Source organism: Pteropus alecto, unplaced genomic scaffold (genome assembly GCF_000325575.1).
Source record: "Pteropus alecto unplaced genomic scaffold, ASM32557v1 scaffold78, whole genome shotgun sequence".
In the NCBI taxonomy this organism is placed as follows: Eukaryota; Metazoa; Chordata; class Mammalia; order Chiroptera; family Pteropodidae; genus Pteropus; species Pteropus alecto.
In genome coordinates, this window is record NW_006443124.1 from 12,005,109 (window position 1) to 12,018,672 (window position 13,564).

Sequence of the window (13,564 nt, forward strand, 5' to 3'; positions counted from 1 at the left end):
AAAAGAGGACGCAGATCACAATCAAGCTACAGGAAGCTGTGAGAAAGTGAAAGATGTTGGAAGCAACATCAGAGATGATGAGAAAGGGAGTGACATCTTCAATTCAAATAGCCGAGGCACCAGTAACGCTTTAAACTGCTTCTATGCACGATTCAAGTCTAAAAGGAGGAAGACACTCTGATGAAGTTCCTTAATTTTAGTGTTAAATTTGTTTTTATTTATTAATGTAAATGTAGCTTAAATTAAGTCATTTGTCAAATAAAGCTTAGGCAGACAACTTAGTAAAATATTATAAGTATTTTATGACTAGTGTTACAGGTCCTCTAGCAACAAAATCCTGTTGATTTAAAGTGCCTTATTTTTACATATGTTATTTCACTAATGTTAGTAAATGTTATACTCTGATTTCTGTGGTTGGCTTTATTTCCTATCGGTAGCTGCTGGGTCTGTGAGTGAAATAAATTGAGGAGGCTTTTTAGGAACAGGTATTTGCTTTCACATTAAAACCTCCAATAATGATCTGATCAGAAACTTCAGAGAATTTTGGTGCTGTCTTATTACTGCATCTACTTTACAGGCTAAAGGAAGAAGTGTTGGGAAGCAATAAACTGCATCTTGTTCACATGTACTTTTTTTAATCATCCACTTTTCATATACCTCTGATCAGAAAAGGAGGAGATAGTCTAACCTAGCAGGTTCAAAATCATCTGAGAAACTTGTTTAAAAAATACAGTTACTGTGTCCCACCGTAGACCTCGTAAATTTGAATTTCCAGAAGTGGGCCTAAGAATGTGTATTTTAATAAGCTTTCCAGGGGATTGTTAGAATTGATTGTATTTTCGAAATACTGATCTAACAGGCATAAGGATGAAATTATTTTAAAACAGTAAAGCAGATCCATAACCCTAAGATAAAAGAGCAATGATCTTTTTCTTTTGGGAATTTTTTAATTTAAATTGTTTTTATTTACCACATCTATTTTCTTGGTCTTCGTGAAATTGACCAATTAATTCCTGAAGGGCGCTGAGAAAGAGTAGTGATCCCAAGATCAGAGAACTGAGGTAGGAGCTAAGACACTATCTTGTCTTATCTTTAGCCCCATAAGCCAGCTAGAAGTCACACATTTTCTGGGTCTTAATTTTTCTGTTTGAAATTAAACTATTTAAGGAGATTACTGTTCAATAAATATTTCCTTTCATGACTTCAGTTACATGTGAGTATGAAACCTATTCTTGAGATTTTTAGGATTGAACCAAAGGTTATGTACTTACTGAACCCCATTCTCTCAGGGAGCAAGAAGATAGTTGTTTCTTTGAGGCCTGCCCCCTGGTGGGATTACTGTGGCATTTTCTTTTATTTCTAGGCAAAAGAAGTTTGGTTACTTTTCTAATAATTATCAAAACTGTCTCATTACATTTAACTACCTCATGCTGCAGATTTGTTTTTGGATCCTTCCACATTACTCCATCTCCACCCCTTTATTTGAAAGAAAAAGAAAATCTCTCTAGCTATATCTGCTGTGCAGTAAGACTTAGAACAGTTTAAAACAGGTAGATGCTGTTTTTTTCATAACATATTTGTTTGTCAGTTCGGCTATTTAATATTCTGCAAATTGGTGAAGAAAAAGGAAACTAGATATAAGATTAAATCCAGATCTAAGACTGTTTACTTAAAAATACTAAAACAATGACTTTCAACCTGGGGCAAGACTTCTTAGGTGACATAAGCAGACTCTCTGGGGTAAGTACATGTAGTTTGAAAAAGCGAAAGTATAATTTTTCCCCTTGAGTCCTGACTCCCCTCTTCCACCCCCACCTCAAGGTAGTATTTTGGACATGAAATATGTATGTTAATCAAAGGGGAGGGGATATAGGCATAAAAAGAAGCTGAGAAACTCAGATGTCTACTTTTTAATGTTTTATAATATACTTAATGCCTTCTTGTTTATTAAATGTTTGTAACTGTGAGAACCTGGGGCCGATAGACCTTTGGACTAGTTTCTCGGTGATACTGGTCTTTGACTTCTCTATTTCTTGAATTTGGAGTTGAATTGGTATGGGTAGATAAGCGAATGGAAGTGTAAGGGACTGCCCTCTACCTGCCCACAAACCCCCACCTGTTTCTTTGTTTTATAGTTTGATCACTTGTCTTCTCTCATTCAGGTTATACACTTATGCCATCAGCTAAATCTGACAACTTATCTGACTCCAGCCATAGTGAGATTTCTTCACGGTCCAGCATTGTGAGCAATTGTTCTGTTGACTCCATGTCTGCGGCTCTGCAGGATGAACGGTGTTCTTCCCAGGCTGTCGCGGTCCCTGAATCCACTGGGACAGTGGAAAAGACAGAGCACTCTTCGGGGACAGGAGACCATAGTCATCTTGGCCCTGGGTAAACATCCTTGCCTATGTTCCTATCACAAAACCTAAGCCAAGTGGCCACTGCAAGCAGTGCTCCGCACCTTGACCCTAGACCCCTTTTGGGGTAGTTGCAAGGGAATCATTAGAAGAATATGCAGGCCAAGCATATATTCTCTATACTGAATATGCAAATTGGGACTATTTTGAAAGATGTATGAATGCTCATTTTTAAAGTATTACTGAATTTAAGTAACTTTCTATCACACATATCTTTTCGATTAGTAAGAACTCAAAGTGAAGCTGTCATTGGTGTGAGAGAGGAGGCTATTGCATTCTTTCTGTTAGGATAGAGATTGTTTAAAAAGATTGTAAAATTGGAAGTACCTCCAGTGCTGTACACGTTGCAGCCAAGTTGGGAGAGTAAGACCAGTCCTTGATCCTTGATCCTTGTTCTCTGAAAGTATGATTTAGAATTACCAGCTAGCAAAAGTCAGTTAACAAATGTTAACTCTTAAGTTTCTGTTTAGAATCGAGCAAAATGGAAATCTTTGAGGACGCGTTAAGAAAGTTGATTCTAAACTGATATCGTTAAATCTTGTATACTTTAATATGAAAAATATAAGATATAGTAAAATATTTATCATATTTGTAAAAGCTTCTAAATTATGATTCTCTAGACCATGGGTCAGCAAACTTTTTCTATGAAACTTAAATAGTAAATATTTTAGGTTTGCAGGCTATAAGGTCTCTATTGCAACTAGTTGCTCAACCTTGTTTCTCCAAAACACCCTTAGACAATATGTAAACAAATAGGCATGTTATGTCCCAATAAAACTTTATTTACAAAAACTGGCAGGGGTTTGGATTCGGGCATGGGCTTTAGTTTGCTGACCCCTGGTCTAGATAATCATAGTTTAGAAGCATTTTACACAAGGTATCAAGGGTTCTCGAACTTTTTTTTTTGTAAAGGTCAGATAGTAAATTTTAGGCTTTGCTGGTTATATATGGATTCTTCGGAGTTTTTTGATTTGTTTAAACCCTTTACAATGTAAAAACCATGCTCCAGACCATACAAAATGAGGCTGTTGGCTGGAATTGGCCCATGAGCCTTAGTTTGGGGACTCCTGCTTTGAGTGATGGAATATTCACTTAGTCGTAGGTAGGTAGTCGCTGCATACTCGGCACTGTACTAGGTGCACTGAGAAGTAGGCTGACCTCAGACGTTCACTCTTGGAGTTGGGAATTTTCAAGTCTACGTGCATAGAGAGGAACTTGCTTTATGTTGGCCAAGAGTGAAAATGTATACTTAATTTTATTCATTTTAGACCTCATCTTTCATTTTCATTTAAAGTCAATTTAAAAAAAAATTCTCAGGAAATCTTGCTAATTATTCATGTTAACATTGATTAATATTGATTAGTATTGATAAGTATTAACATTGATGCCAGTAGAAGTTTAGTGATGATTGATTATAGTGCCATTTTTTTCCACAAGGTTATTTTGGTGTGAATACTTGTTGCAGCATTATAGTCTCTTGTATGCAGTAGTACTTGCAAAAAAGTACTTGCAAAAAAGTACTTGCAAGAAGTTTTTCCGGTAAGCCAGTAAATTACTTTTAATCATGTATCTTCAATTGTAGGTGGGTACCATCAAAGCCATCTCTAATCAAGAATTTAGCTGTCTCATCTTCTGTGAGCAATGAAGAGATCTCTCATGAGCATGTCATTATAGAAGCAGCCGATAGTGGTCGTGGAAGTTGGACTTCCTGTTCAAGCAGCTCCCATGACAACTTCCAAAGCCTTCCAAACCCAAAAGGATGGGATTTTTTGAACTCTTACCGACATACCCATTTGGATGGCCCCATTGCTGAAGTTGAACCAGCTGACTGCGAGCCCTACCCCTGTCCTCAAGGCTGCTCTAGAACCTGTGGTCAGTGTGAAGGAAGCCCAGAGACTAACTTGATGAGACAGAGTCGGATCTCTTCCGGTTCTCTTTCTGACACGCACGAACCAAACTATGGGACGGTTAAGCGGAGGGTATTGGAGAGTGCCCCAGCTGAGTCATCTGAGGGCTTAGACCCTAAGGATGGCTCTGACCCAGTTTATAAGACTGTTACTTCGAGTACAGAAAAGGGCTTAATTGGTAAGTTCTGTCTTTTTTGTTGTATCTGTGGCATTTAGAGATTAAGTGGTAAAAAATGGCATTGGGACATCTTGGTCTAGAATTTTATTCTTGAAAAAAATTTCTTCTCTCCAACCCCTCTTTCTTCCCTCTGCAAACACATTATTTTCAGAAAATTCATGATTTCTCAAAGGCTTTGGAACAGATATTCAAGCCTATTAAAATGAAAAGGCTGGTATGGGGTATTTAATTAAGGGGATAGGTTTGTTTGTCTTTTTTTGTTTTTTGAGATCTATTTTGTTTTCATTGAGGAAATATTGAATTACTATGCAATAGTGATAAAAAGATTATCCTCTTTGTCACCACACATGGTAGAAACTTTGAATACGATATTACTTTTAGATACTACATGTGAGAAGAAATGTGATAAGTCCAAAACATATTTTAATATACCCTCCTAGCGCATATCATGGGTACACCAACTCCTGTTTGTGGATTCCATTCTAACCACAGATGACTTTTTTGTTGTATTCTTTTAGTATTTAAGCCATCATATACATTTTTCATTTCTTCCTTGAATTATATAAATACTTGGATTTAATAGCCCCTGCTTAGAATTTTATTTGTGGAATGACTGTACTTTAAATCAATATTATCTTAGTCAGCTCTTAATTCTATAGCATATTCACGTCAATTGAAATTACTAAAAAATAGGAAAGACTAGTGCGCTGAGTTTTATAGCACATTTATATAGCATATTTGTATTTACTTGTCAGATTGCATAATAGAGCAGATTTTTAGCTAATTCGTTTTTTTCAAGGATTTTTTGTTAAAGATAACTACTATGGATATATAAGTGTGTGTGTGCAAGGATATAAAATTGGTCTCTTGTCTGGGAAATACATTTTTAAAAATGTTATTTCTTTCATTTCTAGATCACTATGCAAATCACTTAAATTCTTCATTTTTGGCTGACTTCCCTTAAAAGCCTCTCCATCCCCTTCTTGTCCCATCCTCCACAGATGGGAATGGAAATCCTTTCTGACCTTGATACTACATGCAAATATTACTGGTAGAGTTCTAGAAATTTCAGTATGGGCAGGCTTGATCCTCTAAAGGGAGAATTAATATTAGAATTATTTAATGATCCTTTTTTAATTAATTCTGCTTGTATATATGTAATGTTTGTGTTTAAAAAGTTACTTTACGGTCAAGATATTCAGAGCCATTTGTCCTGTAAATTAGTCTTAATTTCATGGAACTACTTCTTTAACCTACTTCTAATGCTTTGGGGAGCTTTGCCTTAGTATCAGGGTTTATAGACTGAGGAAGAAAAATTTTAAGGTAGCGTTATTTCCAATGTCCCCTGAAAATAAGAGAAACTTAATTTGAGATGAATTTCTTAAAATTATGTTTTTTTCTTCTTCACGTAATTACTGAGAAGTTAGAAGTAAGGTCTTTGAAGAAATTAGTTCCTCTGTACCAGAAAAGTTAAAGTCATTTATATGCCAGAAATGACAGCCAAGTCTACCCAGGAGTGTCATAAAACAGTGCTTCATGTCTCAGGTAAAACAACCTTTACAGGGCCCAGAAGTCATTTCTAAGAAAATCCAGTTGACAGAGGATAGATATTTAGGGTGGATTCTAAATGTTCCTGACTCGGTCACCTGTGGGGCTGGTATTCCGTGAGGGGTTTGCCACACAATTCTGTGGCGTGAGGGCTACACTGCAGAAGGAAGCTTGTCATCAGCGTCATCTCCTTCAACTCTATCTCATTCTCTTTAATGTTTATAAGACAATGTAACATATGTATTATAAAACCAGTATATTAAGATTTTTTAATGTTATAAATCTGTCAGTGTATTCAAATATATTCATTTTGTCTGTTTTTAAGTTCTATTTTGTCATTATAAGTTGCAGTATGGTTTTTTTTCATTTCTTATGTTTTTCATTAACATTTCCATTGCTTATTTTTCATGCCAGTGTACTGTGTCACCTCACCCAAGAAGGAGGATAGGTATAGGGAGCCACCTCCTACTCCTCCAGGATACATGGGGATTTCTTTAGCAGACCTAAAGGAAGGAACTCACCTACACCTAAAACCTCCAGATTATAGTGTGGCAGTGCAGAGGTCAAAGATGATGCATAGCAGCCTCTCTAGACTGCCTCCAGCTTCTCTCAGTAGCAGTCCCGTGGTCTGTGTTCCATCGAAGATTATAACTCAGCCTCAGAGGCATAATTTGCAGCCATCTCATCCCAAACTAGCAGACGTGACTGATGCAGATAGCGAAGCAGATGGTATGTTGACAAACTACTTTAATGGCTCTTAAATGAATTGCTGAACATAAATGGTCTTTACCGTGATATTTTATATAATCAGTAATGTTTTCTTCAAATGCCTCAGAAATCTCTTTTAAAAAAAATCTCTTACTGTGATGGTGTGTTTTTTAAATGGAGAGGGCAAACTGCTTGTTTCTGTGTGCCTAGTCCCCTTTTTCTGGCTCAAACAGAGTATTCTTATATTTGATTGATAGCAGCTCAGTCTAACGGGATAATTTTGAGAGGAGACGTGTGACTGTAGTGGAGTCATGTTTTACATTAATGCACGGAACCTTGAAACTGCAAGTATCAAAATGCAAAATTATCCGAAATCATGCTGGTCCTCTTATTAGCACAAACCTTCACTGACTTTGCAGCTGTGGTTTGTTTAATTAAAAGTAAATGGAGTTTTATCCTTTTAAACAATAGAGTAATAAAGTAATTAAAAAGACGTTATAAAATTTCAGTTTATTGTCAGCTTTCAGTGTGATCAGAACTCATAAATGTCATTACAAGAAAATCTGGACCTTGATGATCCCTTGATGATTTGAGAGGATTTCTTTTGTTGAAATTGACTAATTTTGTAAACAGATAACTAGATTGCTAGTTTTCATTGATATGCCAATCTGCCACTTAATTGTATTTTTTTTTTATTTTCAGAAAATGAACAGGTTTCAGCAGTCTAGCCCTTGGATGACACATTTGACATCTACTGAAAGTCATGGAGGAAGGAGTGGGCAGAACCCCCTCATGATTCTGCAGGCCGTTGCCAGCCAACAGCTCGCTGCTGCTGCTGCTAACCCAGAGGTTTCATTCTCTGTGCTCCAAGCAGTGAGATAGCCCTGAATCATGCTCCCTTCCATTAATCCCTGCAGTTTCCTCAGCTGTGGATGTTGTGCCTGGATACCACTCTTCCTTTTGCATACCAGACCTGCCTCGGGGCTACAGTTACTGGAACAGAGTCAAACTCAGAGTCTTCCCCATGTATATCACTATAGATTTTTCTTTAACAAGTTATTTTTAAGATAGTGGTAGCAGTATTTCTAAGCCATAGCTTGGGCTAATGGACAAGTTCAAAATGTCTGCCAATACCAAGGATATTCTTGTATATTTGAAAAGTAACTTATTATTTGAAGTTTCGTGGTTTCGCTTTTATTTGGGAGCTCTTGTGTAGCTGATGGTTATGTTTGAGGCCATGAAACTGTCTCTGCTCAGACCAAACGGAGGTCATCTTTACGGGATGATAAACTTCACCTGTACAGAAATGTAACCATCTGTAGCACCAGTGCTATGCAGGCTGGTCTGAGTGGAATGGGAAGCCCTTTGCGGTTGCGGTGTCCGGAAGGAAAATACTCCCATCTGCTGGTCCCAATTAGGAAGGCCAATGAAGCTACCACAGGGTTTCTTATCAGTCCTTTGGGAAAGGGTTGAGGCTAAGGTGGGCTGGGTAGCAACCCTAAGTTCCAAAGAATGAAATTTTTATGTTAAATAACATGTATACCAGTTTTTTCTGAAGTGAAAAATCATGCTGCATCTAATTGTAACTAAAAGTAGAAATCCAGTAACTAGATAATGGGTTCTAGAGAGTTCTGCCCTCTAGAAATCCAAAACTAAAATTTTTCTCAACTCAAATATGGAGTTTTGTTTTTAAAGGAAGTGCAATCATTGGTGGAGTAATCATGAGGATGAACATAGCTTTATGCAGTGTCCCCCCCTCCCCAGCATGGAACTGATCATGATGAACCCTGCAGCTCACAGCTGCCTGCCAGAAAGCTTGTTAGCTCAGCAAAGTATATAATTAGTTGAAAATTTTGTAGACAAAAGAGGAGCTGGAATTATGGAATTATATTATCTCTCGGTTCTCAGTTTAGCCTTTCAGAGGAAGGAGACATATTTTGTAACAGCCTGTTGGGCATGGCACTCTTAAGTATTTAATGAAAATTTCAGTGACTGTTTAGTGGACAAGCTAGACTTTCCACATTTTTACAAATCAAATATAATGTTTTCTATATCTTAAGTTTCAATTTTTTAAATTTGTTTTTAGTGTAAAGGCAAGTGAGAGCTTAATAGATTTCTGTGACTACCAAAAAAAAAAAAAAAAAAAAGCCAGAGCCATTAAGTGCACTGCCCAGGCCAACTCGGAGCCGGTGGGTTTACTCCTGAGTAGTTAGCTGTCTGTGTTTCAGTTTATGGGACTCCGCTGGTTCATGACTTCCGTTTCAAGAGTTTGTTCTCATTTTTTCCTAGCTATGTCGTCCCTCTCACTGTCTTCCTGCCTGTTCCCTTCATTTTAAAATCATAAATCAGTTCCAAGTGGTAAATGGCAATAGTCCATCTTTTCCATGAAAGTGATTGTCTCTTTATTTTAGGAAAAATAGCATGTCTGAAAAAATTCCCTCAGCAAAAATTTGTTAATCAGAAACTTAAGCCTTAGAAATGAACCGCTGTATGTTAGAGTGAAGCTAGTTGGCTCTATAGCTTTCTTGGTCCATTGAAATGGAAAGTAGCCCAGATCAAAAATCGTTGTTTGAAAGTTACACTGTAGTGATTCGATCTATAAACAGCAGTCCTCTGATCACAGATTTTTTTCCTTCACTGATTTACACAATATTGTTTTCATGTCCAAAGCAAAATAAAGTGAAATATATTTTTGCTATAACCATCCTTTTATCAAGTATGGATATTCTCATCATTTTATATTCCTTACCCCAGAAAAGTGTGCTGTTTGCAGAGTCCGTTTATTTAGCAGGTCTTTCAAACCAAATGGGAGTCTTACCCATCTTTGTCCTTTGTGTTGATAATATCTTGGGTAATATCTTGCACAGAGAGTTGGAGGCTTGTGGTTTTGGATGTGCACCGTGTAGCTGCCTTTGTTTCATCTAGCTTGAACTGTGAGTATTTGGATCAGCTGATCACATTGATCAGGAACTAAAGCCAAATGCCTTGTGGTTTGATATATATGTATCCCTAAAAAAATCATGGAGTTTTAATTTTTATACTTTGGGGTACATTCCTGCCTTCTCTGTCACATGACTAGAACAAGAGAAGCCTTAACCTGTATTCGATCCAAGTCTTTCCCCCCAATTCTAACTCCCTTTGTTTTTGTTTTTATTTTATAAATGTATAACTTTAATAACGAGACTAGCACCCTCATCCCACCACAACACTGAATCTGCCAGGACTATCGAAGCAGTAAATCCTCCGTGCAAACTTTTGCCAAATAAGTTTCAACAAAACAAGGTCTTCATAATGAAAGATTTGCAAAATTAGTAAATCCAGTATATACTTCAATAAAAGTTTATTGTAATTAATAAATTCTTACTTCGTACAAATGATTACTTTCAATATGACCTTTGAGGAGAAAAAACCTTAAATGGTTTTTCATGAGGGTGATAAATCACATTTTTGCCGTCTGCACAACCTCCTTGAGAATCTCTCCAGGCTGGAAATGTGGCAGTAATCATGGAGATTACCAGAAACCTAATTTTTATAAAGTATTCTCTCCCCTACGAAAACAAGAGGAGAACAAGTTTCCTTATATATTTAAAATACTGATTGTTATTCTGATATATTTTAAGTTTCTAAAAAATGTGATGCTAAAGTAGATGTAACCCTTTAGAATTACCTTAAAAGCTAGAACAAAGGGAGAAATCTTCAGAGTGTCACAGGACATTTTCAAATTTAAACTTGAACCCCAGTTCATCTTTAGCTTTTGTTGTGCTTTTTTAAGGCTTTTTTATTTTTGATACACAGAATGCAGTTGTACTTGATCTTTTAAAATTGAAACGTGAGCTTATCAACAAAAGATAAAAACAAGACTGCACAGTCATAATAATCAAAAAGGAATTATACTGCACAATTCAGTGATTGTAAAGTATCCTGTAACAAGCAATTTTGTCTCCTATTTTTTGATACCTCTTAAACTTATGTCTTTTAGAAAGACAGTGCCTCTGTATGCTTTTTGTATTTTTACTGAGTGTAAATATTTGTTATATTTTTGGTTAAGAGAATGTAAAAGTACCATTTATTATTATCATATCTACTAATACATTGGTGAAATCAATAAAGAATCTACATTAACCTTCTCTGCACTTTATTGCAAATGAATGGCAACGATAAAATAATTACACCCAGTCACTCAAGAGGGCCAGTCTGGGACCCATGTTGGTGAGAAGGCCTTATTTTTTAAGTCTCCAGAGAAATCGGAACAGCCCAATTATAGTTGACCTTATAGTATGTGTAAAACACCTAGAGGTTGTTTAGTTTTTGAAAAGAGTGTTTGATTACAAACCCAATAACAGCGGCTTAAACCCCACTGGGGCTTGGTCTAAGTCTCAGGCATACTGCCCAGGGGTGACTGATACAGTGACTCCACAGTGTTGTCAATGTCAGTGCCTCAGGGATCTGACATTTACACCTTGGGGCATCACCTGAAGATAACACAGACATGGAGTCGAAGATAATGTGGAGACAGCAGAGAGAGGCAGCCCACCCGGAACTAGAAGAGACGAGAGATTCTTTCTTAGAGTCTCCAGAGGAAGTGCTACCTTGCCCACACCTAGATTCGGCTTCTGGCCTCTTCTGTTAAGTCACCCAATGTTTGGCCATTTGTTAGAGCAGCTCTAGGAAACTAATACATGTTACTACATTTGTCTGCCGTTGAAGACCCAGAACCTGCCATTGAAGGATGTGGTGGTCCATAGGTATACCCCAGGAACCCCAACTCTCACTACTTTCAAGAAACCTTTGAAAAGCAAAGGTAAGAGGAAGACTGGCCACCCTAGAGGCCGCCTCTACAGCAGTCTCATCAGCCTGTTTTTCCAAGTATGCACAGAAGAAACCATTCCTATCACCCTTGCCAAACTCGATGTTTTTAATTTTTCTCATTTCTATCACCCTTGCCAAACTTGATGTTTTTAATTTTTCTCATTTCAGATATTCTAGTGAGCATGTATCTTCCTGTGGTTTTCATTTTAATTTCCATAATGGCTAATAATGCTACGCATCTTTTCATACTTGTTGGCCATTTTGTGGTGTCTTTTTAAGTCTTTTTTTTATTTGTAGTTGGAACATTGAAATACAGTTGTTTTATAATGACCTTTTATTTATCAACCCTGCTCAATGCGTTTATTTTCAGTTTGTAGGTTCTTTTGGACTTTTCTATATACTCTCATCATCTGCTCATAATGACTTTTACTTATTTCTAGTCATTTTGCATTTCATTTCTAGTCATGTTGCACAGATCAAAGTGCCAGCCAGTCCTTTCTTCATTCCTGATCTCGGAGAAAGCTTTCAGATTTCACCATTGAGTGTGATGATTTCTATATGGTTTTTGTAGGTATTCTTTATAAGTTTAAAGACGTTCCTTTTTATTTATAGTTTACTAAATGGATTTATGGTGTTGAATTTTGTCAAATGCTTATCTCGAATCTGTTGTGGTGATAGAATTGTTTTTTGTTTTTTTTTTTTATGTTAGTGTGGTGAATTAATTGATATATTTCCTAGTGTTACTCCCCCACTCACCCACCCCTGCACTCCGATTTCACCTTCCACTTTGCTAGAATAAACCCCACTTGGTCATGACATGCTATTTTCATATACTTCTAGATTTAGTTTGCAATATTTTGTTTAGGATTTCAACACCCACGTTCAAGAGAGAGATGGGCTGTAATTTCCCTTCCTTGTACTTGTTAGGTTTTGGGATTAATGTTAAACTGGACTCATGTTCTCTGGAAGTTTATGAAAGACTGAACTCTAGCCACTTTCACCTCCCTGGACTCCCATATTTGTCTCTTCAGTTCTGGACCACTGCTGTGCTCTTCTCTCCCCTTCATTATGGCCTGGAAATTTTCTTCAGGCAGTAAGCTGGAGCAGTGGTAGGGCTCACCTTTTTTATTTCTTGTGCTCTCAAGGATTACCGACTATCAGCGCTGGATGTCCAGTGTCTTAAGTGACATTGTTTTACATATTTTGTCTAATTTTTTAGTTAGTTCAGGCAGGAGATTTGGAATTGATGATGGGGAAGCGTTAGCCAGGCTTCCCACTATGTGGAGCGTGATGGCTGACAATCATGGGCAGAAGACTCTCTTTTGGAAGAAACAATGTGGGCTAAATAGGAGGAGTTTGGTAAAGTTACACCGGAGCCACCAGGTGGCGCCATGCTACAGTGTAACTTCTTGGAGTCTTTGTCTTTAAAAAGATGAGAGCAAAGTCATTTTTAGCCATCTTTCCAGATAGGTCTCCAGCCCATAGTGAAATATTTCAGGACACTCCTCCTTCACTGAGGTAATGAAACTGAAGCATTTCCAACCAGAAAATATAGAATTTTAGATTCTATATGGATAATATTTGGACATTAACGAATAGTCAGCATGGATACAGCTATTTCCCTAAGACACTGTTTGTACATTGGGACATTAAGAGTTGGAGTACTTAATGAGTGTTGGTCTTTTCCAGGGCTCCTAAGGGAAATCTTCCAGAAATTACAGATTGCCCAATTCTGAACAGCAGTGAAAAGCAGGTCATATATATAAGAACCAGTGAAACTTCTGATAGTCTGCACTGAACAACAATATACCAAAGACTCCTGGCAGCTGCTCATCTGTTCTGACTACTGGTGTTTTGGGTCTTTTTAACATTGGCCGTTTGTTGGGTATGCGATGATTTTTTACTGTGGTCTCATTTCCCTGAATATTAGTGGTACTGAGCTCCTTTTCAACTAGAGAAATTATTATTTTCTCTTACGGTTGGTGCTTTTTCGTGAT

The 13,564-nt window shown here is 37.2% G+C and overlaps 1 protein-coding gene across 4 annotated transcripts in view; it reads left to right on the forward strand.

The window, feature by feature from the left end:
- RAPGEF6 (Rap guanine nucleotide exchange factor 6) overlaps positions 1 to 10,880 on the forward strand; it is a 152,130-nt gene extending 141,250 nt beyond the window's left edge. For all 4 annotated transcript variants that reach the window (XM_015598101.2, XM_015598099.2, XM_015598100.2 and 1 more), the window contains 4 exons: positions 2,163 to 2,391; positions 4,000 to 4,502; positions 6,465 to 6,779; positions 7,461 to 10,880. In XM_015598101.2, coding sequence (XP_015453587.1) covers positions 2,163 to 2,391; positions 4,000 to 4,502; positions 6,465 to 6,779; positions 7,461 to 7,486 — 1,073 coding nt within the window. In that variant the 3' untranslated portion in view covers positions 7,487 to 10,880. The remainder of the gene's footprint in view (positions 1 to 2,162; positions 2,392 to 3,999; positions 4,503 to 6,464; positions 6,780 to 7,460) is intronic.
- The last annotated feature ends 2,684 nt before the right edge of the window (positions 10,881 to 13,564 follow it).